Raw genomic sequence first — 24,630 nt, 5'->3', positions numbered from 1 at the left:
AAACTTCCAATTTTTTTTTTTCGCGTGCGCTCGCACATGAACGGTAAGAATGACACCGCCGTAAAGGGTAAAAGTTTCGCTAATCACAGCTGTGACGGGGGTGGGGATGCTAACACTAAGGGGAACGCCAACGCGCAGACGTCACGTGTGGCTGGGTGCACCAAAAAATGTACCAAAAAAAAGGCGTACCAGTGTAGCGGCGTAACGGTGTGGAAAACGTAGCCGCGTAAGCGTAGCCGCGTAAGCGTAGCCGCGTAAGCGTAACCGCGTAAGCGTAACCGCGTAAGCGTAACCGTAGGAACGCCGTGCAGAGTTGACAAAAGGGAAGGAGCGAGGAGAGGGCCCGTACGAGGAGAGCGCCCGCAAACAAAGCTCGGCCGCTTACCCGCGCGCCTCCCCCGGGGAGCCCCTTTTGCGGGAGCGGCCGCGGCCCTTTATGTGGTCCAGCGCCGTGGACATGCGCTTGGACCGAATGACCCCCGCGGGGTTCAGGTCAATGAGCGAGGTGATGTCCCTGCCCAGGGGGGAACTCCCTCCGGCATTGCCACTCTTGCAGGCACTGCTACTCTTCCTGGTATTGCTGGCATTGGCCCTCCCCCCGCTGCCGTTCTCCCTCCTCTTCCCCTTCTGATTGTCCCGAATGATGCCTATCAAATCGTCGACGCTCTTCCTCTTCCTCTCGATGATGGGAAAGAAGTCGTCGATTTTCAGTTGGTAGCTTCTAACCCTAACATCGTATTTTTGCAAAATGGGATTCAGCACATTGGAAATTTTCTCCTCCGCAATGTTAGTCGCTTTGTTTAAAAACTTGGTAATATGACTGAGGTTTGGAAGATGCCACTGAAACTTCTGTATGTCTGTGCACACCTTGGGGTATTTGAAGCACCTGTAGACTTCCCTGTCTGGGAAATTATTGGGGAAAATCCAATTTAGTTTATAATTTTTGTGCGTTTGGAGAAAGCGCTTCACTTCCTCGTTGTGGAAGTACTTGTCATCCTGGCTGAGGTCTCTAAACGGGTTCGATACGATCTCCTTTAGTTTTTTCAAATCCTCAAATGTGGGGAAGGCCTTAATAATTTCCAAAGCGTTTACTATCCCTACGCCGTGAACCCCAATGGTGTAATCACATCCGCACAGCAACGACAGGTTTATTAGCTCGTCTTGGTAGAGACCCAGCTTATCCTCAATGAGCTTCCTTTCATATACCTCTACCGTTTTTTTTCGATTGAAAAAATTCTTAATCACCGTTTTGCCATTGAATACGAGCACATCTGAGTCGTCACTGATGATAGCGTCACAATAATTTTTGCAATTCAGGTAGGAGCACTGTGCCTCCGCTTCGCAGGGGGACTGCACGTAGGGGATCCCAAACATGTTCAGCAGTATTTTTATATCCTCATTCATTTCTTCGTTTATTTCTATGTTATTTTTTTTCAACTTTTTGTACTCCTTCATCAGGTGCTCGTTTTCTCTGTTCGTTCGGTCCAGGTAGGCGTCCAGCGCGCGGCTGTCGCGCAGGTGCGGCCGATCGTCCGGGGGGGGGCCATCAAGCGATTCGCCAGTGAGGTGGCCTCCATTAAGCGATTCACCATTAGGGGGTCCTCCATTAAGCGATTCACCATTAGGGGGTCCTCCATTAAGCGATTCACCATTAGGGGGTCCTCCATTAAGCGATTCACCATTGGGGGGTCCTCCATTAAGCGATTCACCATTGGGGGGTCCCCCATTTGGGGCCTCTTCCCCCGCGCCGAACCCGTCCAGCAGCACCTTATTGCTCAGCACATTCTCCAGGTAGCTCTCCTTCCCCACCGAGCCAAGATCCACCTTGTTCAGAAGCAGCTTGTTTATTTCTTCTTTGCTAATAAACCGCCTCACCTTTGCCTTCACCTTTTTCAACGCCTCGGCAATTTTTTGCTCATCCCCACTGATGGGCTGCGGCGCGCTCGAGTACTCCGTTTCGGCCGCCAACTCGATGGAGGTCGAAGGGGGCACCTCTGAAGAGAGGTCCCCATAGGCTGACGATTCCCCTTCTAGAGGGTCTTCCCCTGAGTCGTGCGCACTAGAAGAATTAGCTATTAAAATGGGTGCCTTATCATTCAGGGGAGGGGGCTCCACCTGTGTGTTTTCCCCACCTGGGGGGGCTGCCCGCAGAATCTTCGCCACTTCATCACGTAGTTCCTTCTCACCACGGATGCGTGGCTCACTGGATGTTTCGCAAATTTCTTCTATATCATTCATTCGGATTGGCGTCTCCCTCTGTTCGTCACTGCTGGTTAGGTCAATCACGTCCTGCGCGATCGGCTCCTCCACCGCGTCTTCCCCTTGCTCCTTCTCATCAACGCTGCAATTTTCGAAGTCATCTCCACTGCTGTGAACGTTTGAGGCAGATTCCCCACTCGCGTGTGTTTCTGCCTTTTTCGCCCCAGGGGGAAACACGCCCTGGGGGGGGTGCCCCTGCACTTGGTCGGCCTTTACTTGGTTGTCCTTTACTTGGTCGACCTCTCCCTGATATGCCTCCACTTGGTTAGCCTCCCCCTGCCGCCCCCCTTCCTCCACCACTCGCAGGAGGTCCTCCCCGAAAAGCTGCTCATCGTCGAGCAGCAGGTCCTGCTTAAACTCCTTTTCCATTTTGACCAGCGCCTTTTGCTCGTTTTCAGGCTCATTATCCGGCTCGCTATCCCCCCCGAGTCGCTCCCCTTTGGGCAGCTCCCTCTTGGGCCGAGTTACATCCCTCCTTCTGGCCAGTTCTACCTGCCCGTAGGCCTCTATACAGGTGCGCTGATCGCAGCGCACGCTTCCTTCCTCCCCCGCTGAGAGCCTCTCCCCCAACGGGGCATTCAGCGCGAGTCCCCCCTCCTCGTCTTCCTCCCCCTTAATGTACAGCTCCTGGTACTGGTCGCTCTTCCCCTCGAAATAGCACTGGTTCAAAATCTCATTGATATATTTTTTTTTTTTTTTTTTTTTTTTTTTCCCATTCACATCGTTGTAATCCCTAATGCTGAGGCTGTCAAAGTGTTTAGACAGTTCCTTATTAATGATGACTTCCCCCTCCACATTCTGTATATTTTCTGCCATCTTAATTTTGAGTTTTTCAATTTCAAAATCCGTCTTGATCATCCTCACGTAGGTCTCCAACTGCACCTGCGAAAAGATATCCATATCGTCCTTAGCCTTTATGGCCTTTACCCTGTTATCTACGTACCACTCCTCCTTTATGTCTTGCAGAATTTGGTACTGCAATTTGATGGGGAGCTTTTCAAACACTTCTTTGTTTAGCTCCTTAAAAAGTGGGATCTTTATCTCCTCGTTATTTACGTAGTATACTTTGTATTCGTCCTTACCCTCGTGGAACAGATCGGCTCGGTCGAGGGTGGGCGGCAGCTCCAGCACGTTGATCTCTTCTTTGCGGGGGTTCCTTTGGGGGTCCTCCTCATGGGGGGATTCCCCATCGGGGTCTTCCTCGTTGGGGAGAAGATACATATTGTCCGGTCCTCCCATCTTCCCCACGCTGCCCTGCTTCTCATTCCCCACCTCGATCGACGTTGCCGCCTCCCCCTTGTGGGGGGCCTTCTCGGGGCTGCCCCGTTCAGTCGCCTCATCCGCGTCATTCACGCCCTCCACTCCAACCGCTTTCTCCGCTTTCTCCGCTTCCTCCGCCTCCCCCCCCAGCTTGCGCGTGAACTCCAGAATGTCCGTGCTGTAGTTGCTTATGTCGATGATATCGACCGGGCGGCGCATGCACAAGAAGCCCTTGAAGTTTTTGGGGATGCTCTCATAGTACTTCTTCCTGGCCATGTGTTTCTTCCTCACAATTTCTTCGTCCATTTCGTTGTCAATTCGGTTTAGGTGTTCACCTTCTTCTGGGTATTCTCCCCCCAGGGTGGCCGCATATTCATCCTCGTCGTTGGTCCTTTCCCCATCTACCGCATTGTCCCCCCCGCTGCCCCTTTCTCCACTCTGCTTCCGTTCACTTGGCAGCTCCTTCCCTTTCGTCTCTGCGGTCTTCCCCCCAGCTTGCACCTCCAAATCGGTGATCATAAGCACCTTGTTCTGTATCTTCTTCAAATCCTCATCATTGCATATGTTCAAAACGTCCTTCACGCTAACGGGGACGTTGCCTATGTGCTCCACCATGCTCCCCAGCGAGGCATCGTTTTCTCTAATGCTGTCATATATTTCGATGAGCTCACACGGAGGTTGCGCAGGAGCAGCGGCAGGAGGAGGAGTAGTAGTAGCATCGCCAGACGGGCTGCCTTCCCCTTTGGTGCTCACCCCGACGGATGCGGATGGCCCTCCCTGAGAGGGGCCCCCTTCATTTGGGCTTTTCCTTTTCGAGCTGCTCCTCCTACTTTTCATGGACGCTAAGAGCGACCTCTGGTAATAATTATAAATGAGCTTTTCGGCCGTCTTCTTAAATTTCTCCTCGTGGTTCCTCCTCTTGACGTTTCTCTGGAAAATGGTTTTCCGCTTCAATTCTGGGGGGGTTCCGTCGAATATGAAAATGGGCCTTATATTGTAGTAAAGCAGTTTGCAAATGCGGAGGAAGAAAAAGTAGAGGTGCACCTTCTTCAGGTTATCCGTCCGCATGTCGGTATTCATCTGTTCAGAGAAATCCATCCAGAGGTCGTTGAAGATGCTCATGTTGTCCACGGCTCCATTTCGTAGCACCTTCAGGTTGTTCGCGTACGTCAGTTCGTATAGCCAGATGCTCACGTCGATGGCGATTCGCTTCCCCGTGAATATCTCCGGGTTCACCCGCACCCCCACGGGCGCCACGATCGACCACAGCCCCTTCACGCCCATCCTCAGGGGGGGCAGCAAGAAGGGGTAATCACTGGTGGAGAGCTGCGGATCGAGGCGCTCCGCCACCTCGCCGCTTCACTGCAAACCCGTCTGCCGCTTCCTACGCAGACAGGAAGGGGTGCTTTCCAGAATCAACCGTCAGCACAGTTCGGCAAGCAAACTTTCCAGCGGGAGTGGAAATCGCCAATCAACAGAGGAGGTTACCCACGCCGCGTATCCTATATTTCTTCAAAAAAACGCTCAGATGATGCGTACGCCTGGCGCGCCCACCCCCCTTGCTTCTTAAAATGACAAAAAAAAAAAAAAAAAAACTTTAAAATGACGGAATGGGGGAGAAGGAATACTCCACATAACACGCTTCAAACGAAGCATCTGTGCGTATGTTTTGTTCCCCCTGGCAATTTTTTTTTTTTTTTTTTTTTTTTTTCCCATCTCCTGCAATGTTCCCTTTGCTCATTTTCTTCTCGGTGCGTTTTTTTTTTTTTTTTTTTTTTTCTCCCTTCCGCAGAGGATAATAACCTGGCCAAAATATGAGGAACCAACAAGGGGGTAGAATAAATTTACGTTACTTCACATTCAGCTGGGTTAGCAAAAACCCCTTTTTTTTGTTCTCCCCATCTGTACTTTCAACAAAGGGGAAGCTGCACCGAATGTATCACATAAGCACCGCTTGAATGTACCCCCCTGCATGTTTGCCCCACGTGTTTTGTGCTGCGTCCTTTTTATAGAGTTCCGCGCAGGCGTACTGACCATGCGGGCGTTATGGGGGATACTTTTTTTTTTTTTTTGACCCATCCCGGCGTGTTTGTGAAGCGCCTGCACAACTGTTCCGAGTTGGCGGCTCGCCGGTTCGACCTGTCCGTCCGCACGGGGGGGTAGCCACGCACATGTACACAGAAACAACTGCACACGTGCGTGTATGTGTATTCCCCGTTCGGCCCTCTTCCACGCAGAGCCTGCCCTGCCGTTCCCACCCCCCAACATCGTGAACTGCCCAAATGTTCACTTCAAACCCGCTGGAATTCCCCCTCCAATTTACCCTTCTGACGATTGTACTTTTTAAAAAAATGAGTTCCACAACGTAATGCGTGTTTATCCCATTTGCGTTGCGTCACCCGTGGCAGATGTTCCCCCCCTCAAATATGTTCCCGCCAACCGTACGTAACTCCAAAAAAAATGAAGAAAAGGGAAATAAAAAAAATCTGCTTGCTATACCTACAGATCATTGTCTTCTACTCAATTATGGTTAGCTCCATGAGACGTGGAAAACATCACAGCAAAAAAAAAGGCGAGTTGAAAATTATAAAGAGAGCAAATCCCTTTGGGAAGAAAAAGATAAACAGAGGTAGTAAATCCCATTCGTTGCTTTACTTAAAAAATTGCGAGCTAAGAAACAGCGGCCGGAGGAACACCCACCTGAGGGACTTATTTGACCACTTGTCCGGAGGCCAGCCCCTGCGGGATTCAAACATTGAGGAGTACCACCTGACGCCAAAGCTCAGAAAAACCGTGCAGTTCTTTCAAGCGCTTCCGAATGACCCCTACCGCAAGTGAGGAAAAGGAGCGAGTGAGGAGGAGGCTGCCATTTGTGGATGCGCATGCCACAGAGTTACTCTGCTGGGTGATTGGCGGTTCATTCAGCCAGACAAGCTCCACTTCACGCCAACACGCACGCACAACTTGTGTGTACTCCCTCTTCGAGTAGGCGCACCCCTCTTTCACCTTAAAATGCATTCACATATTTCTTTTAGAAGCCAAGAAGTGATACTGCTGGGGAGGAAGTGCCCGCCCATGCCGGAAGAATTAAAAAACAGGCAAAACCAAGTGTTGGTATGGCGAACAAATTAGGCAGCAATGCATCGCTGGTGTGTGTGTGCACCCACATACAGATTACATCCCTATGTGCGCACTCACCAACTCGCGCGCTTTCCCTTTTGCAGGGGTGCCAGTCAACTGTGTACGTTCACCCCACGGTGGAGGACCGTGAGGGGAAGAAGATCATTGCGTGGGTAGGGGATTCAGGTGAGACGTAACTGCGAGTCGGGGTTAACTGCACAGTACTCTGCTTTGTTCTGCGAGTGGGGGCAAACTGCACAGTACTCTGCTTTGTTCTGCGAGTGGGGGCAAACTGCACAGTACTCTGCTTTGTACTGCGAGTGACATTTTTACCTGCCTCCCCCCAGCAGCACATACACACTGCTTCACTTTTTGCCCATTTTGCCTCCCCCCAGACGGACTGCTAACCAAGGGAATTGTGTACATCTTAGTGGACGGCCTGAGCGGTTACCCCCCTGAGCAAATATTACGCGTAAACCCAAACTTCATTACGCTGACCGGCATCTCGGAATTCCTCACCATGAGCAGAATAAATGGCTACTTAAACATCATGAACAAGATGAAGGCGTTCTCCACGAGCATTATGCAGAACGGGGAACGCTAATTTGATTTTCGCAAACGGCCGTTCCAGCTGTTCTGCATGGCGGTGTGTCTCTCTTCACAACTTACCCCCCCATTGGAAGCACACCATTCGCCGCTCACCCTTTGCATTGCTCTACGGGTGAAATGCCGCAACATTTTCATCCCCAGGGAAACCTCCAAAATGTGAGTCACACAACAGGTGTGTATTTACGCACGTACAAGAGTCGCTTCAATCTGTTCCTGTTTTGTCAAATGTGTGAAGCGGCGAATTTGCAAAATTGAGAAAAAAAAATAAGCAAACAGATCTGACATAATCTCACACGTTCGCTCCCCCCTGTTTATGCATTTTATTTTTTATTTTTAATTTTTTTTTTTTTTTTTTTTTTTTCTTTTTGACATTTTGGCTAGCTGCCCGCCGTCACCTTTTAAAGCGAAAAAACTTCGCAGCAAAAGGGACATTTGAGTAATTCCGCCTCGTAATAGGAGCCGAAAACAACATTGGAAATTTTCCCAATTGTTAAGTTGTGAGTACCCCCAAGTGGTGATCGCACAAATGGGTAAACTGAACCTTGTGTTTCATTTTTTTGGGTAACATATTGTACTCATTCGCGTTAAAAGAACAAATAGGAAATTAAAAAAAAAAAAAAAAAAAAAAAAAAACGATACATAGCTGTGTGTTAATTTTGAGTAAAAAAAAAAAAAAAAAAAAAATGTACATCTCGCATGTTCGCGCGCATGTATACACTCACACATGTGTACAAATCAACTGCAGTTTTTTCAAATGGTACACCTTTGACTTGCTTACGATGAGGTAATGAATGATATACATCCCTTTTACTGAAAGTGTGAAGCATGTTGCAGACTTTTTTTTTTTTCCCTCCAACCCCACAAGAAAGGGAAAAAAAAAAAAAACGTTGCAAAAAGGTACATATTGTCATTACGTCATGATTTGCAATTTTTAAGTGAAAACGCAACTGGGGCTTATCGAACAAAAAAAAAAAAAAAAAAAAAAAACTCAGTGAATGCATTTCTCCGCTACCGCGCACATGTATACGTGAACACATACTGGCATAACCACACGTGTGCCTGCGCGCGGACGTACCCCCTCATGCATATGTTGTACACATGCGCAACTGTATGGTGTGCCCCATCTCCCCCCCCTTTTACGCATAACGAGTTACGTTTGTGGAAAAGTTCAACTGACGATGCAACTCGAGAGGAAGAAAAGCGGACACCCATTTTAATACTCGTGAGATTTGTGTTTTCCCTCACTTGATTTGCGCCCGTCCATTTTTGTGACCTTCAACTTGTCAGGTTTGTTTTTTTCCCCTTTACAATTTCTTCCCCGTTTTATGATTTTTCCGCTATTGCGTCGATTTGCCTTCCTGCAACGCTTTTCTTCTCCTCACGCATGTGCATTTTTTCCTCTAATTCGATGCTCAGTACCCCCTTTCATTTGTTTTAAACCGCTCGCCGTTCATGCAAAATGTGATAGCGAAACATTTGCGAGGAAGCCGCCTGCCCACGAGCATCACGCTGACCAAGCTGACCAAGCTGACCACGCTCCCTCTCCACAATCACAATTTAACCATTTGCGCCAATTAAGTGTCTACAACCCCACCTGGAGTGCTCGAAATGCAGGCATTATTCACTCCCCCCCCAGCTTACCCCTTTTTTTCTTAATTAAATAGCAACCTTGTGGTAATTAAACGTAACGCTTATGCAGCCAAGAAATTGCCTGAACAAGTGAGTTTTTTTTTTTTTTTTTTTTTTTATTTTTTTTTTTTTCTCCTTCTCCGCGTTGTCCGTAGTTGCCATTACGCAGAGGAGACAGTTTTGCCGAAATATTGCCAAAATAGTGCCACCATTTTGCCACCATTTTGCCACCATTTTGCCAACATTTTGCCAACATTTTCGCAGTCCCCCCTCGCAGACCGCGCAAACGGCGGCCCCTCCATGTGAGCAAATCTCCGTTATGTTTTTTCCCGTTTTTGCTCTTTCATTTTTGGTCAATTTTTACTCCTTCGCGTAGATGCTTGCGCGTTTCTGCCGCCCCTCCCTGTGATGACACCGACTTGAGGCGCAGCTTTCTCTCTTCCCCCCACGATGAAACGCGAACCGCAGCTCGGGCGGGTGTAAGAGTAGACACGCTCCTCAGAAGGCCACCTGCCCCGGCTGTTTTTTTTTGTTCTTTTTTTTGTGTACCCGGGTTCGCCCGCGCGTTCGACTGGTGCAGACGGGGGAGAAGCGCGCACGTGGATACGCGCCCATATACATAAGCGGATAGGCCTATAAGCGTTTATATATATGCGCATAGGCGTATATATGCACATCACCGCACATAAGCGCGCATAGCCCCAGTCCGCCACAAAAAACCGCCCCCCCCCGAGGACGACAGAATAATGACTAAGCACACCTACATGGAGGACCGAAACATGGCGGAACCGGTGGGCAGCATCCTGGTGGAGGAAACGGAGAAGCTCGTAGACACGTACCGCTTCGACAGCGCGGCAAGCGAAGGCCCCAAGAAGTCAAAGTCAAGTCAGAAGAAAGATGGAAAGCACGGAATGGCTTTCCACAAATCGCTAGCTGTGGTGAACGTAGCTGCAGGGTTAGACGGATGTGACGACCAGCTACTACCAGCAAGTTTCAGAGCTTTAGAAGCAGATTTGAATTTACATCCATCCTTATTAGGGTATATCACCCTGGCGCAAACATTAATGTTAAGTTTGTTTAGCCCCATCTGGGGATTCCTCTCCGACAAGTATTCGCGAAAGTGGATGCTCGTGTTTGGCACAGCCCTCTGGGGAGTGGCAACAATATTGCTAGCCAACATAAATGATTTCGCTCATATCATATTCTTTAGAGCAATAAATGGATTGGCCTTAGGTAGTATAGGTCCCATCTCACAGAGTATCCTAGCCGATGCAGCGAAGAATGAATCGCTTGGGTTGTCCTTCGGATTGGTACAGCTATCTTCCAGTGTGGGCAGACTAATCGGAGGGGTGGTAACCACCACAGTGGCATTAAAATATTTCGGAGGAATTAGAGGCTGGAGATTGTGCTTCATCGTGGTGGGCATTCTGAGCATTTTGCTAAGTATCGTAGTGGCCCTCTTTGTAGATGACGCTCCAAGACAGGTTCGAAAAAAGAAGAAGATGGAGTACCTAGACGGGGATGACATAGATGCAGGTTCTAACAATGTTAGGATAGTAACCCAATACACGCAGTCATATCTACTGTACCAGAACATCGTGGAGTTGCTTCGAGACAGCTTGTCTAAGAAAAGCATCATCATCATTCTGTTGGAAGGATTCACGGGGACTATTCCTTGGCTAGCTCTAAGCTTCAACACTATGTTTTTTCAGTACTGCGGGTTGAGCGATCTGCAGGCTGCCATAATAACGGGGTTTCTACTCATCGGCTCCGCACTAGGTGGAGTTATAGGTGGCCACTTTGGAGATATAATGCACGACATATCAAATAAGCATGGAAGGCCGTTCCTTGGCCAGCTAGCCATGTTTGGGAGAGTCCCTCTGGTTATTCTAACCTACTTGGTAATTCCACAAAGAAAGGAGAGCTTCGAATTATTTGCCCTTTCCTGTTTCTTCCTGGGGTTATCCTCCATTGCTGGTGTTGCTGTAAATAGGCCAATCGTTTCGGACATCATTCGCCCCGATTACAGAGGCACCGTCTTCTCCCTAACGATTGCCATCGAGGGAGTGGGGGCATCCCTCATTGGAGCTCCGCTGTTTGGTTACCTAGCCGAAAAGGTCTTTAACTACCAGAATAACAACTTACTGATTGCGGAGATGCCGGAGGAGTTGCGCAGGAACAACGCGGAGGCCCTCTCCAAAACGCTGCTCTACCTGACGCTGGTCCCCTGGCTGCTCTCCTTCGTCTTCTACAGCCTGCTCCACTTCACCTACGGTAAGGAGTACCAGAAGATGAACGAGATCATTGAGAGTGAATACAAGTACGACGACGAGGACGAGGAGACCGTGGCGGAGAAGTAGCGAAGAAGCGAAGAAGCGAAGCGGAGGAGCGGAGAAGTTGAAACTCGCCGAAGTAGAGACGCACCGGAGTAGAGACGCACCGGAGTAGAGACGCACCGGAGTAGAGACGCACCGGAGTAGAGACGCACCGAAGTAATCCCACCACTTCCACCATGTTTGAATTTTTTCCCCTTTTTTTTGTACTATACCCTCCGGGACCACTCTTTTTTTTTTTTTTTTTTTTCCATTCCCCCCGTTGCAACTGCATTGCAACTGCTCTGCAGCTACTTTGCATCTATTTTTCAATTCCCCTTGTTTTTGTTACACCTCATTTGGGGCCTCCCTACGTGGACCCCCCTTTTGTTAACCCATTTCGCTGTGCCTTATTTATTTATTACCCCGTTACGTGTTCCCCTCTTATGACATTATGTGCATATGTCGTACCTCTCCACGTGTGTATGCCGTCGTTTGGGTGGGGGGCGCTTTTCGGAGTTCCTCCCCCCAACGCGGTTCCCCTGATGAGGTTTTTCCCCTATCGCGGTTCCCCCGACGTGTGAAAACATATTTTTTTTTTTATGGAAAGTTTTTTATCAATCCGTTTTTCAAGACAATTGTGCAGCGAATCCATCGCACACGTGTGGGAAGTTGCCCACTTGGTTATCTCGAGTAGGGTAAAAATAAAGTTACGTTTTTCCTCTTGGTGTAGCACCGGTTGGGTACGGCTTCCTCCAAGAAAGGGAATTCCTCAGGAGGGTCATAAGCATAGATGTATAGAAGGCATTAATTGGTGAGCAATTTCTGTTGCGTTTTTTTTTTTTTTTTCTCCCCATTTTTTGCCGGCCTTACAAACAATTCGACTCAAATCCTGGCCGATAGTAGGCCCCCCCTCCGTAACTGTGCATTTCTATTAAACTGAGGCATATGTAAGCGGCTTCTCCCCTCGGATGGCAATCCCATCTGCATGCTAAAACTTACCCCACATGGATCTGCCGCCTACACTTCCCACCCTTCCCCTGCATACACTTCAAACATAAAAAGGTGTGCAGCTTCGACATGAGCCTGCTGTGCCACCCCGACGCGGTTCACCTCCTTGTAGAGGATGACCTGGGATCTTTCCTCAGCAGCTTGGAGAAGGTGAGGCTGGAAAGGGGGCGGCAGCAACGGTGCCTCAACCGGGGGCCCAGCTTCATACCGCGAGTATGCCCCTGTTTATACCCCGAGTGGAATTTCCACACAATGCTGCTATTCGTTATCTCTTCTCCCGCTCTTCCCCCCTCCACAGGAGCGCCGACCCACCAGCCAGATTGTCATACTCACGGATCAGGCCACGCTCCTAAATGAACGACCAACTATCTTGGCCACTTTGAAATTCTTCCTGCGTCACCCCAGGGATCATTCAAAAGGGAGTTTATCCCCCGAAGGGGGTCGCTGCACTCTACAGGGAAAGTTACAAAAGGGCAAACATGTAGACGAGACGAAATGGAGCCACCCGTTGGTCTTCCCCTCTAGCGACGATGGGGACCACCTCGGTGAGAAATATACCCACTCCTCCAGCGAGCGGAGTGCTAATCAGGATGGGAAGAAAGGGAGAAGTCGTAACCAAACTGAAGGTAAAGCCGCACACCAGATGGTTCTTTGCGAAGCCAAGCAGGGGACGACGCACCTCCCTGGAGGCACTGACCCAGAAGAGCTGCAACAACTGTTTGAAAAGTTCGAGCAGTCCCTCGGGGGAAAAGCTATCTTTACCCCCCACCTTTTTTCACAACAAATTAAAAACGTCCTAGTAATCATTTCGAATGTAAAAAAGTGGGATGACAAGGTGGAGGTTGCTCAGCAGTTAAATGAGCTCTTTGGTAGAGACACCAATTTGAGAGAAGCACAGGTGATCTGCTTTGCCAGTGAGCACATGCTGGAAAGCGTTTACCACCTGCGCGGGGTTCTGTGCAGAGGTACGTTGGAGGCTGTCTGAACGGGTTCACCTTCGCGAGGGAGAATTGAAAGCACCTTCTTGTGAGTGAAAATTAAAAGCACCTTCTTCGCGAGTGAAATTTACGACAACGTAGACCCCCCCTTTATGTTAACCTTGTCTGCACTCCTCACCCTGCAGGGCTGAAGGTGCACCTGTTTCCGGCCAGCGGGCGCGCCCTCGTTGCAGCGCTGGGAGGAGCGGCGGTTAAAGCTGATCGTTATGATGAAGCGGTTCACGCCGACGAAGACGATCCACCTTGCTCCAATACCGTAACGCTCATCCGCGGGGGCCTCCTAACCTCGCTGAGGGAGGGAGACTGCAAGGGGATCTTCGCCCAGGTGCTAAAACTAGCCATCCTGAATGACCCCAAGCTGTTCACCAACATAAAAAGCTCCAACTTGACCCAGTTTAAAAAAAGGATAAAATGTTTTCTCCACAAATTGTTGAAAAATAGTTGCGACATAAGTAGGAGAGGAAGAAGGAACAAGAAAATTATGAACATGTTCAGGTTCGGAACTACCATTGGAAATGCAATAAAAAGTGCGAGAGGGAACCCCCTAAACGGCGTCTTCACAAATGAGCAAATGTTTCTCTGTTACGGCATTTACTACGAGCTGAGGATTCTCTACGAGGTGCATGCAGTGGACCTCATCTCCCTCATCGATGTGAAAGAAATTATGATGAAATATAAAACGAAATATAAGTTAAGCAAAAACTATTTGGACTACCACACACATGAGATTATGCACCACCTTAGGAAGGCCCATCCATCGGAGAGGGACAAAATTTGTTTAGTTCACCTCACAGGAATAGGAGAGGTGCACCCCGATGTGGTGATCAGCATACCGCTAAGCGTCGTTTGTAGGGTTCTCTGCCCCATGGTGTGCTTCCCCCCGAGGAGTATGCACTTCTCACGGAAGGGGACTGAACCCACACACACATGGGAATCCTTCGTGCACATCGAACATGTGGGAAACAAATCGGAAGCCATTCGAATGATTTACGTCAGCTGCATGAGCAGAGAGAACACCTCCATCGGGAACGTAACGGCATGCCTTGACGTCGTAGTGTTCGTAAAAATTTTAAAAGAAATCAATTTTGACATCCGTCTGACGAGGCAAGGGGTTGCTACTCATCCGGAGGACCTCTCACCGGGGGGAAACGTCCTACACATAAGGGGGAACATCCAACGGAGTGCTTTCCTATTCAAACGGTTTACTTACCGAAGGGGAATCACCCTCAATGTGTACAACTGCGGGACGGTGTGCCGCTTCATTTTGCCCCTTCTTTGCCTCTACATCTGCAAGCAAAATTTGAAGGCGAAGAGGAGAAAAAAACGGGTTCTAAAATGGGTTCTACTGAAAGGAAGCAAACAAATGGAAACGACTCGAATTATCGGCCCCCTCGTGCAGGTCCTACGGCAAACGTTCAAGTGTGTAAATATAGAGTACACGAAAAAGGAAAATTACCTGCCCATTTGCATCAGCGTGAAGGAGGGAGCCAACCTTGAGGGGAGACTCTTCTGCACGGAGTACGTTCGAATTGACAATTACCACTCGAGCCAGTTCGTCTCGGCGATGCTCCTGCTGTCTGCATTCTCCGAGACGGACACGCGCCTCGCCTTGAGCTTCAAGAGGGTTGGCAGAGGTGGCACCGCAAGTCGACGCGACGGGAGAGGGGGAACCCCTAGGGGTAGAGCGGCGCAGAGAAGAATTGACCCCCGTCCAAATGGGTGTGTATCCTGCTGTGTAGGCACCCTATCGTCCAAACCCCTCCACCACACTGCGAATTTCTCCCTCCCGGCAAAGCCCAACGAAACGGCTTCTCATCCTACCCAACGAGTTGAACGCACCACGCACCAATTCAGCACTACATCAAAATCGTTCATCGATTTGACCATCCGCGTGATGAAGTTATGGGGGGTGCAGGTCAGAATGAAAAACTTCTGCTACGTTCTCAAAAAGGGAGGCAGGTACCCCTCCTATGGGAGGGGGCGCAGCAAAGTGGCCCTCCGCAAAAGCGTTGTTACCAGGGTTAAGCGGTTCATTTGTGTGCTGAGGGGGGTGCCCCCCACGGGTGGCAAAAAAGGGGGCATCACCAAACGGGGCCGCGAAGAGGGGGAAGCTTTGAACAGCCCGGTGAGGCTCCCCGTAGATGTAAACGGAGAGGAAGAGGACTTGGAGCTCTCTCGGTTAATCAACCCCCCCATCTGCGCCGCTAACAGCGCACCTTCGTGTGAAGTGCAAAACGATTTGGGGCTGCTCATCTACTTCATCATTGGCTGCCTCATCCGGGGGGAGAACTGCGCCATCGACGTGGGGCTCCGTCTGGACGGCGTCGACCTGTACCCTGTTGGGGGCGCCGGGGGGAGCAGACAAAGCGGACAAGGCGAAGAAAGCGAACCCATCCCGCGCGGATCTCACGACCCGCGCTACGCTCACCACTTGAGCTCCCCCCGCTTGCGCAGAATCAAGGCGGTGAGGCGCCAGGCGAACATCCCCAACTACGCCCTCCTGAATGTGCTGCTCCTCCTCGGGGTTGACATATACGTCGAAGAGGGGGGAAGCCCCAGAAGGAGCAAAAAAGTGTATCTGCTCACCTCGAAAAGGATGAGCATCAGGCAAGAGTTCCTAAGGCGGCTTCTTCCCCTGGGGGTTGCTTCCAAAGGGGGAGAGAAAAACCCAGTGGGTGCAGTCAAGCGAGCCAAGTGGGAGGTCTTCCAAAATGTGCATCTGAAGGTGATGCCCCTTTCAAGTAGGATGCTCCTCAACGTGGTGGTAGATGTCGAAAGCTTCTCCGATGACTTCTTCTCCCTGAGTGTCCTCTTCTGTTACTACCTCCTAGTGCACCCAACGGAATGCTTTTCCTTTAGAATAAAAAACGTCCGAAACCAGAACGTGAAGGAGTCCGTACGTGTTTACAACGCGGTAATCATATTGAAGCTATTTTTTCAAAACGTCCTCTTCATTTCTTGTGATAGGAATAGTGTGTATATCGACCGCATGACCCACCCAGTAGAGAACTGCCTCTTCTATAGGATGTCCAAAAAAGGGGAGCTCCCCCCAGGGGAGGCTCCTTCTGAGGCAGCTTCACCAACTGGTGCCCTACTAGGAAACAACTCCAAATATGTAACGAACGACAGAGGGGAGGTGTACCTTTATGTAGACACTCAGAGGGACCATCGGATCATTTTCATGGTCGCCATTTTGTCCCTCCTCGGGGGAAACGTCCTGATTGATAACAATGGAGAGGTAGAAAAGAGCTTCCCTCACTTTTTCGATTACGCCCATGGGCACTTAGGGTTAAACGTGCGTTACGCAACTTGTGGGGGGCTCAGCTTTTGTAGTTTTGCCAAGCTGTGTGGGTACAGTTTGATGAGCGGCGGTGGTGGGTCTCCCTCAGAAGAGCCTCCCTCAAACGATCGCTCCTCACCCAGGAGCAACCCCCCTCATGGATCTACCAAGGTGGAAAATCCTCCACGTGGGAACCAAGTTAAGTGCATACATAATCTTCAACAAAGGGGAGCCAACAATGTGGCTATGAAAATGGGAGGGGCAGAATTAGGGAAAAAACTCCACGACAGTATGGACCACTGGACTACCTCAAAAGGAAGTAGAGGTGACGAAACGAAATTTACGCATGGCCAGGCTGAGGATCCCCCATCCAGCGGAGACGACTCCACAGATTCGAGCTCGCACCTGGAGATGAGGCACCCTTGTGAGGAGGCGGACGGGGTGGACGCACCCATCGGGGAAATGACCTTCGCTGAAAGGGGTAGAGATAAATGTGATGAAGATGTGAAAGGGGGGGAGTCAAAAATAACCGATTCGCATGAGAGTCGAATACGTGGAGGTACTACATGTGAAGGATCCCCCATCAGTGCAAACGACCAATCAAAATGGGGGGGGCGCCAAAAAAGGGAACGAAGCATGTTAGTCCCCCCTAGGGAGAACCCCCCCCTCAAGGATACCTGTGGAGAAGCATGTGATAGAACTCCCACCCACGGAAGGGGGGCCCTCCCACGGGATCCGAACTATTGGAGAGAATACCACTACGAGGAGCTTCTCCACGGAAACGACGCTGATATACTTCACCTCATCAACCAAGTGAACCGTCTCAACGTACACATCATATGCGGGATTAGAAATGTGGGCAAAAGCTACCTCAGCAAAAGGGTAAAAACGAGCAGCCTTGTGATTGACCTAGACGAATTTATCCTTGATGGTCCCATACGCTTTGATCGACTCTCCATCGATGACTTCAGGTACTACGAGTATGTCACCTTCGTTTCGACGCTGTATCTGGCGTACTTAATTTTTGCGGAGGGGAATGGTCACCAAGGCAGGGGAGGAAAACCCATGCAGGGTGATGATATTGTTCACCAAGGGATCGCTCACTCCATGGGCACCACTGAAGAAGCTCAAGCCGTTTTATTTGAAAATACCTTTTTGAGTCTCCAAGAGGATGTCCATTTTAACAACAAAAAGGTGAACCGCCTTTACCACACCATGAAGGGGAGGCACTTCCTCACCGATTTTCAAGTGCCTGTCCGAAGCGTCACAATCGTCCTTGGGGGAGGCATCGTAGAATTTGAAAAGTCTAGGCAAGTAATGCAAAAAATGAAAAATCTCCTTCTGATTAGAAGACCCCCAAGAGAGATTTACCATCTGTGCATTAACGATAGGGTGAAACCCCCTTTAAGGGGCAACCTCCAAGAAATAATTAGCAGAAGAACGGCCCTCTTTGCCAGTTTGAATGCCTTTCACTTTGCCATTCCCCCGGAGGAGAGCATAAAGAGGTGCCTGAAAAATGCGAACATGTCCAGGGACCAACTGATAGTGAGTAGCTTCCTAAACTTCTTCAACTACCAATTCTTTGTGAAGCCCGCAGTTAAGCATTCCTACGGTAGGGCGCCCACAACGGGGGAGGGCCTACTCTCCTTGCGTCTTTCAGAATTTTCTTCGTTCGACTGCGCGTCGTTGGGTGGCACCTACGAGGTGGTTGAGTTGGTGCTGGATTGCCCTCAAAACGGGGGTGAACCAAATGGGGAGGGGCACAAGGCGGATTTGCTCGAGCTAGCCATTTTCACAATCCGGTCTTACACAGACAAACCGATCTGCGTCAAGTTCCCCAAGTGGGTTCTATACCCCAATTGGTGGGAACCCCCAAATGAGGGACCCCCCGGGGGACAAAAAAACCCCCCCTACAGATGCACCCCCACCGACTTGTGCAAATACAAAATTAACCTCTTCGACGTTGATGCGCATTTTTTTAAAAGGGTGGGTACCTTCATGCCGCGGGAGAGGGAACATCTTTTCATCGTCATCTCAAGTTACCGGGAGAGGGTCCACAAAGGGAGAGTAGCAACCGACTTGCATAAACTAGACAAGTGGCACGCCGATTTGATAAGGCTAACCTTTGCGCGGGCGACCCACTCGGACCGGGAGACTCTCCATCGGGAAATAACTCGGCACTACGCGAAGAGGCTGGGCAATCACCTAATTTCCCACGTTAGAGGTGTTAGGAGAATGCCATGCTACGATGTTCCGCCTCACCAAGTCGCCCACCAGCGGAGTTACGAAATTTCGGTCTACACCGAGCAGAATGATCCCCTCGTCTTTCTCTGCAACGACGTTTCCCACGTGGGGTGCCCACAGCAGGGGGTGGCAGCGGAGGAGAAGGGACGGCGACCTCATCACCCCGAGAGCTACATGCACAGCTTCTACCGCCAAGGGGTGAAGACCATCATTTCGTGTGTCCCCCGCTGAGTGCCAGCGCTCAGCTGGACTAGCTCAAGTGGGCGCTCAGCTCCTTTCGGCTTCGCGTGTAAAGTGCTGTCATCTACACATATACACATGTGCATATGAATTTTTTCTTTTTTTTTCCCTTTTTGGGGAGCGGCTCCCTCTTGGACAAACAAAAGGTGTTCTTTTTTAATTGTTCGCTCACTGCGTTGCTGTACATTTAAAAAAAAAAAAAAAAAGTTTTTACTAAATAACACAGCACATGCGCACGCATTCGAAGATTGCACAGGGTGGATCGCATGTGGCAGCTACTGACAGAGAGCGACTAACCCCCGACGAGCGGTGCGCAACGTGCGGTGCTCGCGGGCAAACAAAACAATGGCGCGCACGAGGGCATGCTCTCGAATGGAGAAACATACACGCGTGCTTCGGCGCGCTTCACCTCGTGAAGGGGCACTCAAAGTTGACAGTTTTGAAAAGACAAAAAAAGGCACACATGTGCGGAAATGATGTGGGGAAAGAAAGGGCGGCACAGCTATACTGGCTAAGCGGGTTCATCGCGCAAATGGGCACTCCCCCGCTTCGTTCGCTTCGTTCGCTTCGTTCGCATCGTTCGCATCGTTCGCATCGTTCGCATCGTTCGCATATCCATCTCCCTCTTCCTTCACTTCTCCTGCTTCTTCCACTTCTCCCTCCTTTTTCACCTCCCACTCCTCCTCAGAAACAAATGGAACAGCTCGCCATAGTTCAGCTCGTTAAAATTGGCAAACACATTGGAGAGGTACAATTTCTCCTGCCCCACCTTCTGCAGCGCGTCGTGGTTATCCTTGAGAGAGCCAAACAGGAAATCGAAAAAGTTGCCGCCGCTCGGGGGGGGGCGAATGGCTGTGCCCGCCCCGGCCGCTTCGCCTTCCACTGCGGTGTTGGCTGCCTCTTCCGCTACCGTTGGCGACGCCCCTCCGAGCAACAGCGCCCTGTTCACATCCAGGATGTCCTCGTCATTGTCCAGGATAGAAAAATCTTTGGAGTTCCTCCTGGCGTACCTGTTCAGTGCTCTTAAGCTTGTCCTCAAAATATTTTTACAATCGTAAATGCGAAACTCCTTAAAAAGATTCACCAGGAAATTCAAATCGTTGGGTTGAAAGTAAATTCCTTTTCCAGTCATTATTTGAAACAGGGCATCAAAAAATTTTACATAAAAATTGAGGTCCCTTTCCTTTTCAATGCATTTAATGTGAAACCAGAAATGCATCCCGAAGTCTTTGAGCTTCCACTTGGTTTGCACAATTCCGATGGCCTTCACTGTGTTAAGAAGGAACGTTTTTATTTCAAATTTGGTGGACAGGGCTCTTCTTTTTTTTCCACCAATGGTTTTACTCGCTTCCTTCACCATTACGTCAAGTAGCTGCGCTTCCTTTTCCTTGCTCATCTTATCGTTCGGCTTGGGTATGCCACTCCTCAGGGAGGACGTTGCGGATGGTCTCCTCTTATCATTCTTCCCTCGACATTTACTCTCAAACGCACTCATCCAGTTGCTCATTTGTTTGTAGCCAAGCAAGTGTCTCCGCTGTGCCACCGTCTTTAGCACCTTGCACTGCTCTTCATTTATTTTTTTATACGGCCCGGTTAGGCCTCTCTGTCTGCTCTGCAGGTTTTTCAGGATGGCCATCCCGCAGCCGCCGCAACTGCCGCAGCCGCCGTAACCGCCGCAATTGCCGCAATTGCCGCAATTGCCGCCATTGACAGAGCTGCTATCGATTGGGTTCTTCATCACCCCTTTGCAGGTGTGCACGGGGAAGTCCCTACCCGGGCCGCCAAGCGGTCCGCTAAGCGGTCCAGTAAGTGGTCCCCCAAACGGTACGCTCACGTTTACGCCGACGCCCCCACTAAAGCTGCCCCTCCTGGTGTCACCCCGAATCGGCAGCGCGCTGCCTGGGAGGCGGCCGCCACTGGGACCCCCCACCACCCCTTGGAAGGGCGGACCCACGTCCCTGTCGAGACTCACGCCCATGAAGCTGAGACTTCTGCCCACGCGCTGGGGACCCTCCCTAAACGAATCCACCACCGTATGGCCACCACCAAAGCAGCTTCTACTGAGAAACCTGCTCGAATTAAATCTCATGTTCGCGCTCTCCACGCTGCTCTTCACATGCGGATGCGTCATCGTTGGCACTTTCACGTCGCCCCCACTGACAGTAGTTAGTTTCTTTTTATCCTCAACTTTGGGGCTGTAATTTGGGTTCCCTTCCAACAGGTGCATGGCATTCTTGGGGGTGCCCGTCGCTGCTGTGTGTATCGGGTGCGCCGCTACGTGTAGCGGATGAGCTGCATGCATGGGGTGTTGTGTACCATGCAACAGTGGCATTGCTGTCTGCACCGGGGGCATTGTCGTTTGCACCGGTGGCACTGTCGTCTGCACCGGTGGCATTGCTGTCTGCACTGGTGGCACTGCTTGTACCGCCAACATGGGGGGAGCCTCCCGCGGGTCACTCAACACAGCTGTGTTACTCCTCAGCTTATTCATCCTCACACTCAGGTGGTACATGCCGCTGTTCTGGCTGCTTAGGCTCTTCAAATTTTCCGTGCGACTGATGTTGCGCATATTGTTGCTTGCTCCGCTGAAAGCCAAGCTGTGCGCGCCCCCCTTGCTGCCTCTCCAGCTGTTGGCATTTCTCATAACTTCCCCACTTCGAGCCATTTCTTGGTTTCTTAAAACTTCCCCATTTCGAGCCACTTCCTGGTTTCTCACCCCGTTGACGCTTCTCCCACCACCCACATTTCCGACGAACCTTTCCAGATCGGCTGCTCCTCTTATCAGTTTGACGTTACTCCCCAGAGGGGGACTTCCCCCCCTGCCTTCCTGACCCACCCCATGGGTACACCGGCCGCCATTCTTCAAATGCAAAGCGTTTAGGCTATTTTTATTTCCACTCTTATGCACACAATTGATAAGGCTGGGATGTCCTCGAAGGACCATCCTCGTATAATTCCCGTCTGCTCCGGGGTTTTTCTGCCCTCCGACTGTAGTACCTATATTAATCCCATTAAACATATGGGGGGCACTATTCCTACTGCTCATATGGTTCACTTGATTGGCGACGAAGGGAGGGTAGCCGCCATGTGGGCGGAACGAAGGGGTGCTTTCATTTGACAATTCGGTCATATGCGTATTCTGCCTCAGACTGTAATTACTGCTTTCGTGTTCCTTTCCACTTAGCACGCTTGCATAGTCGTGCAGCCTGCCATTCGCCTGGTGGGTAGTGCTGCCACTCGAGGGGGTCTTAACTGAGGATAAACTCTCGCATGGGTCCTCCTTCCCTTTGCTCATTTCACTTTTGTTAATTAAAAATGATTCGCTATGTCTTCCCAGTTTGCCGCAATCAACCGGGTACAAATCCTTATCGTCACAAAATTTCGGCGCGTCCATTTTGCGCGCACTCGCCGCGGCACTTCCCATGGCCCAAACGGTTTTGCCGAGGCTACTCACGCTGCCGCGTCTCACATCGCCGTTTCTCACATGGCCACTTCTCACATGGACACTCCTCGTGCCGGCGCTTCTCCCCCCGGAACTCCTCCCACTGCTGCTACCGCTGCTGCCGCTACTCCCCCCGTTGTCAACTTTGGTGGACTGCTGATCATCCAGCGTCAGGTCGAGGGAAGCACCCCCGTACTCTCCCTCCTCCGAAAAACGCATCGTGTCCTTATCGTCGCCCTTCCCCTCGAGGGGGCAAAGACAGGAAACTTCCTCCGTCGTCGTGGAAATAGAATCTGTAGTGATCACATCATATTTTGCTCTGTACAAATCTCTGTCCTCAGGAAGGCTACTCCTCCTAGTAAGGTCTCCCATTTTTATTAGGTACTTGTCCAATTGGTTTTTCTCATTTTCCTTTTGGTAGTAGTCATGTGGGTCTTCCTTGCAAGGGTCCACGTCTACGCTTCCTTTCTCTCCTTCTGTCATTTTTTTTTTTTATATTTTTTTACCATTTAAACAGCGTCAAATGTGGTGACGGAAACGGTCCACGCTCCCGTGTGCACTATTTCTTTTTGAGGCACCCTAGGGGGAGCGCGTCGGCAGAAAGGCAGGGGCATGGGGAAGCGGTGCACGGCAAAAATGATGCGGCAAATGGGGCCTCAAATGGTGCGCCAAATGGAGCGCCAAATGGGAACAAAAATGTGGGGGAAAAATATTACACAGCAGGGGAACTGCCAAAGGGCGGGATGTTAAAAAAAAAATTTAATTATCAACAAATCGATATGTACAAACTCCGCTCAGCGGGGGAAAGGGAGAGCGTCGTGGAATGGAAGCAGATGGCAGGTGCTTCCTCCATGCGGTGACTTTGGGACGCTCCCCCCACCCGTAATTGTGGGTACATAAACAAAGGCGCAAAAATGAAATACAAATTTATGTATATACGGGTGTGCGTATGTACGTCTACACGTATGGCTATTTACACATGTGTGTGTTTATGCGCACACTGCCCCCGTACGCTCGTGCGCTCGTGCGGCACGACTCCCTGATGCACGCAGGACCTCCTCCCCCCGTGCATGAATGACGAGCGCAAGAAACAAAGCAAACTGCTCCAATTAAACACAAAAACAAAGCTTCCAAGGTCGCGCGGTGCCGCTTGTCCCCTTCTTTTTGTTCTCTCCTGTCTGGTGCTCTCCGGTCCTCAACATTTTAGGTGAATGCGTCGCGGGGTGTAAAAAAAAAAAATAAGCGGCGGAACGGAAGAAGGAGTGGACGGCGGAAGGAGAGGACGACTACGCGGAAGGAGTAAACAGGGGGACGACGTGAAATCTTTCGCGAAGACGAAGCGGAAAAATAACGCACCTGCCAGGCGACAGAACCGCTCTAGTCATAGCACGGGAGCACTACTTTACACGCCACACCACGTGCACACATAAAACATTGCCTCCGGGCATACATCATATGTGGCCTCGGGGCCTGCGCACACAGGGCGTACAAACACACAGAAGCGAAGCGCGGTAACGCGGTAACGCGGTAACGCAGTGACGAAGCAACGAAGCAACACAGTAACAGACACGTGTGAGGTTATCTTTTTAAATTATTTCGCAGCTCGAACTTGTTAGCTGCGCATATGGTACACATGCAGGGGAAACTAACGGTTAGAAACAAACAATGGGAGGGGAAAAAAAAAAAAGGTAAAACGCTAAGGGGTACTACCACAACGCACCAGGGGTGTTATCTTCTAATAAGCACACTAATTTTGATGCGATAAAAATAGAAATACGTAGTGTATACTTATGAGTCACAATAAAAGGGAAGAAGAAAAGGAAACGTGTTAACATAAATTGGTGCACAAACTGGGGGTGGGTTGGGGTAGTACTCCTTGTGGTGGAGTTTCCCCTGACGTGGTGGTTGGGGGGACGCCACGCAGATCTCTTTTTTTTTTTTTTTTTTTTTCTCATCAAAATGTATAGCCTAGTGATCGCGCCAGGGATCGAGAAGAAGGCACATCCACGAGGTATACGGATGAAAATATACATACGGATGCAGCAACGTAAAAGCGATTTATCCTACACAACACGGGCAGGGTATGTGCCGAACGACCCCCGTTGTAAGCGCGCGCAAATGTGGAGGGGGGCAAATGCACATATGTAACTTATGCCGTCACCGCTGCTGAACGCGGAAACGGGTGCGCATCCCTGCAAAGGTGCATACGGGGCACGCTCACGCCAC

General features: G+C 50.3%; 5 protein-coding genes across 5 annotated transcripts, besides 13 other annotated features; 3 read left to right on the top strand and 2 right to left on the bottom strand.

Moving 5' to 3' along the window:
• Positions 1 to 381: 381 nt before the first annotated feature.
• On the bottom strand, positions 382 to 4,803 carry PVX_003735 (DNA repair endonuclease, putative; the record flags this gene model as incomplete). The annotated part of the gene is made up of 1 exon (XM_001612936.1): positions 382 to 4,803. One exon carries the CDS (start codon positions 4,801 to 4,803, stop codon positions 382 to 384), a length of 4,422 nt encoding a protein of 1,473 aa, XP_001612986.1.
• Positions 2,585 to 2,611: a microsatellite.
• A 42-nt stretch (positions 4,804 to 4,845) lies between the features above and the next one.
• Positions 4,846 to 4,871: a microsatellite.
• A 45-nt stretch (positions 4,872 to 4,916) lies between these two features.
• Positions 4,917 to 4,939: a microsatellite.
• A 1,040-nt stretch (positions 4,940 to 5,979) lies between these two features.
• Positions 5,980 to 7,243, top strand: PVX_003740 (hypothetical protein, conserved; the record flags this gene model as incomplete). Its single annotated transcript, XM_001612937.1, has 4 exons — positions 5,980 to 6,353; positions 6,555 to 6,633; positions 6,744 to 6,825; positions 7,035 to 7,243. 4 exons carry the CDS (start codon positions 5,980 to 5,982, stop codon positions 7,241 to 7,243), a joined length of 744 nt encoding a protein of 247 aa, XP_001612987.1.
• Positions 7,208 to 7,256: a microsatellite.
• A 239-nt stretch (positions 7,257 to 7,495) lies between these two features.
• Positions 7,496 to 7,522: a microsatellite.
• A 29-nt stretch (positions 7,523 to 7,551) lies between these two features.
• Positions 7,552 to 7,573: a microsatellite.
• Positions 7,574 to 7,852: 279 nt separating this feature from the next.
• Positions 7,853 to 7,876: a microsatellite.
• A 737-nt stretch (positions 7,877 to 8,613) lies between these two features.
• Positions 8,614 to 8,650: a microsatellite.
• Positions 8,651 to 9,623: 973 nt separating this feature from the next.
• PVX_003745 (transporter, putative) lies at positions 9,624 to 11,237 on the top strand (the record flags this gene model as incomplete). The annotated part of the gene is made up of 1 exon (XM_001612938.1): positions 9,624 to 11,237. The coding sequence occupies one exon, from the start codon at positions 9,624 to 9,626 to the stop codon at positions 11,235 to 11,237; it is 1,614 nt and encodes a 537-aa protein (XP_001612988.1).
• Positions 11,082 to 11,101: a microsatellite.
• A 224-nt stretch (positions 11,238 to 11,461) lies between the features above and the next one.
• Positions 11,462 to 18,953, top strand: PVX_003750 (hypothetical protein, conserved; the record flags this gene model as incomplete). Its single annotated transcript, XM_001612939.1, has 3 exons — positions 11,462 to 12,350; positions 12,499 to 13,114; positions 13,324 to 18,953. Exons 1-3 carry the CDS (start codon positions 12,270 to 12,272, stop codon positions 18,951 to 18,953), a joined length of 6,327 nt encoding a protein of 2,108 aa, XP_001612989.1. The 5' UTR covers positions 11,462 to 12,269.
• Positions 18,954 to 19,148: 195 nt separating this feature from the next.
• Positions 19,149 to 19,214: a microsatellite.
• A 415-nt stretch (positions 19,215 to 19,629) lies between these two features.
• PVX_003755 (hypothetical protein, conserved) lies at positions 19,630 to 22,887 on the bottom strand (the record flags this gene model as incomplete). The annotated part of the gene is made up of 1 exon (XM_001612940.1): positions 19,630 to 22,887. One exon carries the CDS (start codon positions 22,885 to 22,887, stop codon positions 19,630 to 19,632), a length of 3,258 nt encoding a protein of 1,085 aa, XP_001612990.1.
• Positions 20,241 to 20,308: a microsatellite.
• Positions 22,888 to 23,974: 1,087 nt separating the features above from the next.
• Positions 23,975 to 23,995: a microsatellite.
• Positions 23,996 to 24,371: 376 nt separating this feature from the next.
• Positions 24,372 to 24,406: a microsatellite.
• The last annotated feature ends 224 nt before the right edge of the window (positions 24,407 to 24,630 follow it).

The sequence above is a fragment of the Plasmodium vivax genome, chromosome 4 (assembly GCF_000002415.2).
Source record: "Plasmodium vivax chromosome 4, whole genome shotgun sequence".
NCBI lineage: Eukaryota > Apicomplexa > Aconoidasida > Haemosporida > Plasmodiidae > Plasmodium > Plasmodium vivax.
This window is presented reverse-complemented; position numbering and strand designations above follow the sequence as displayed.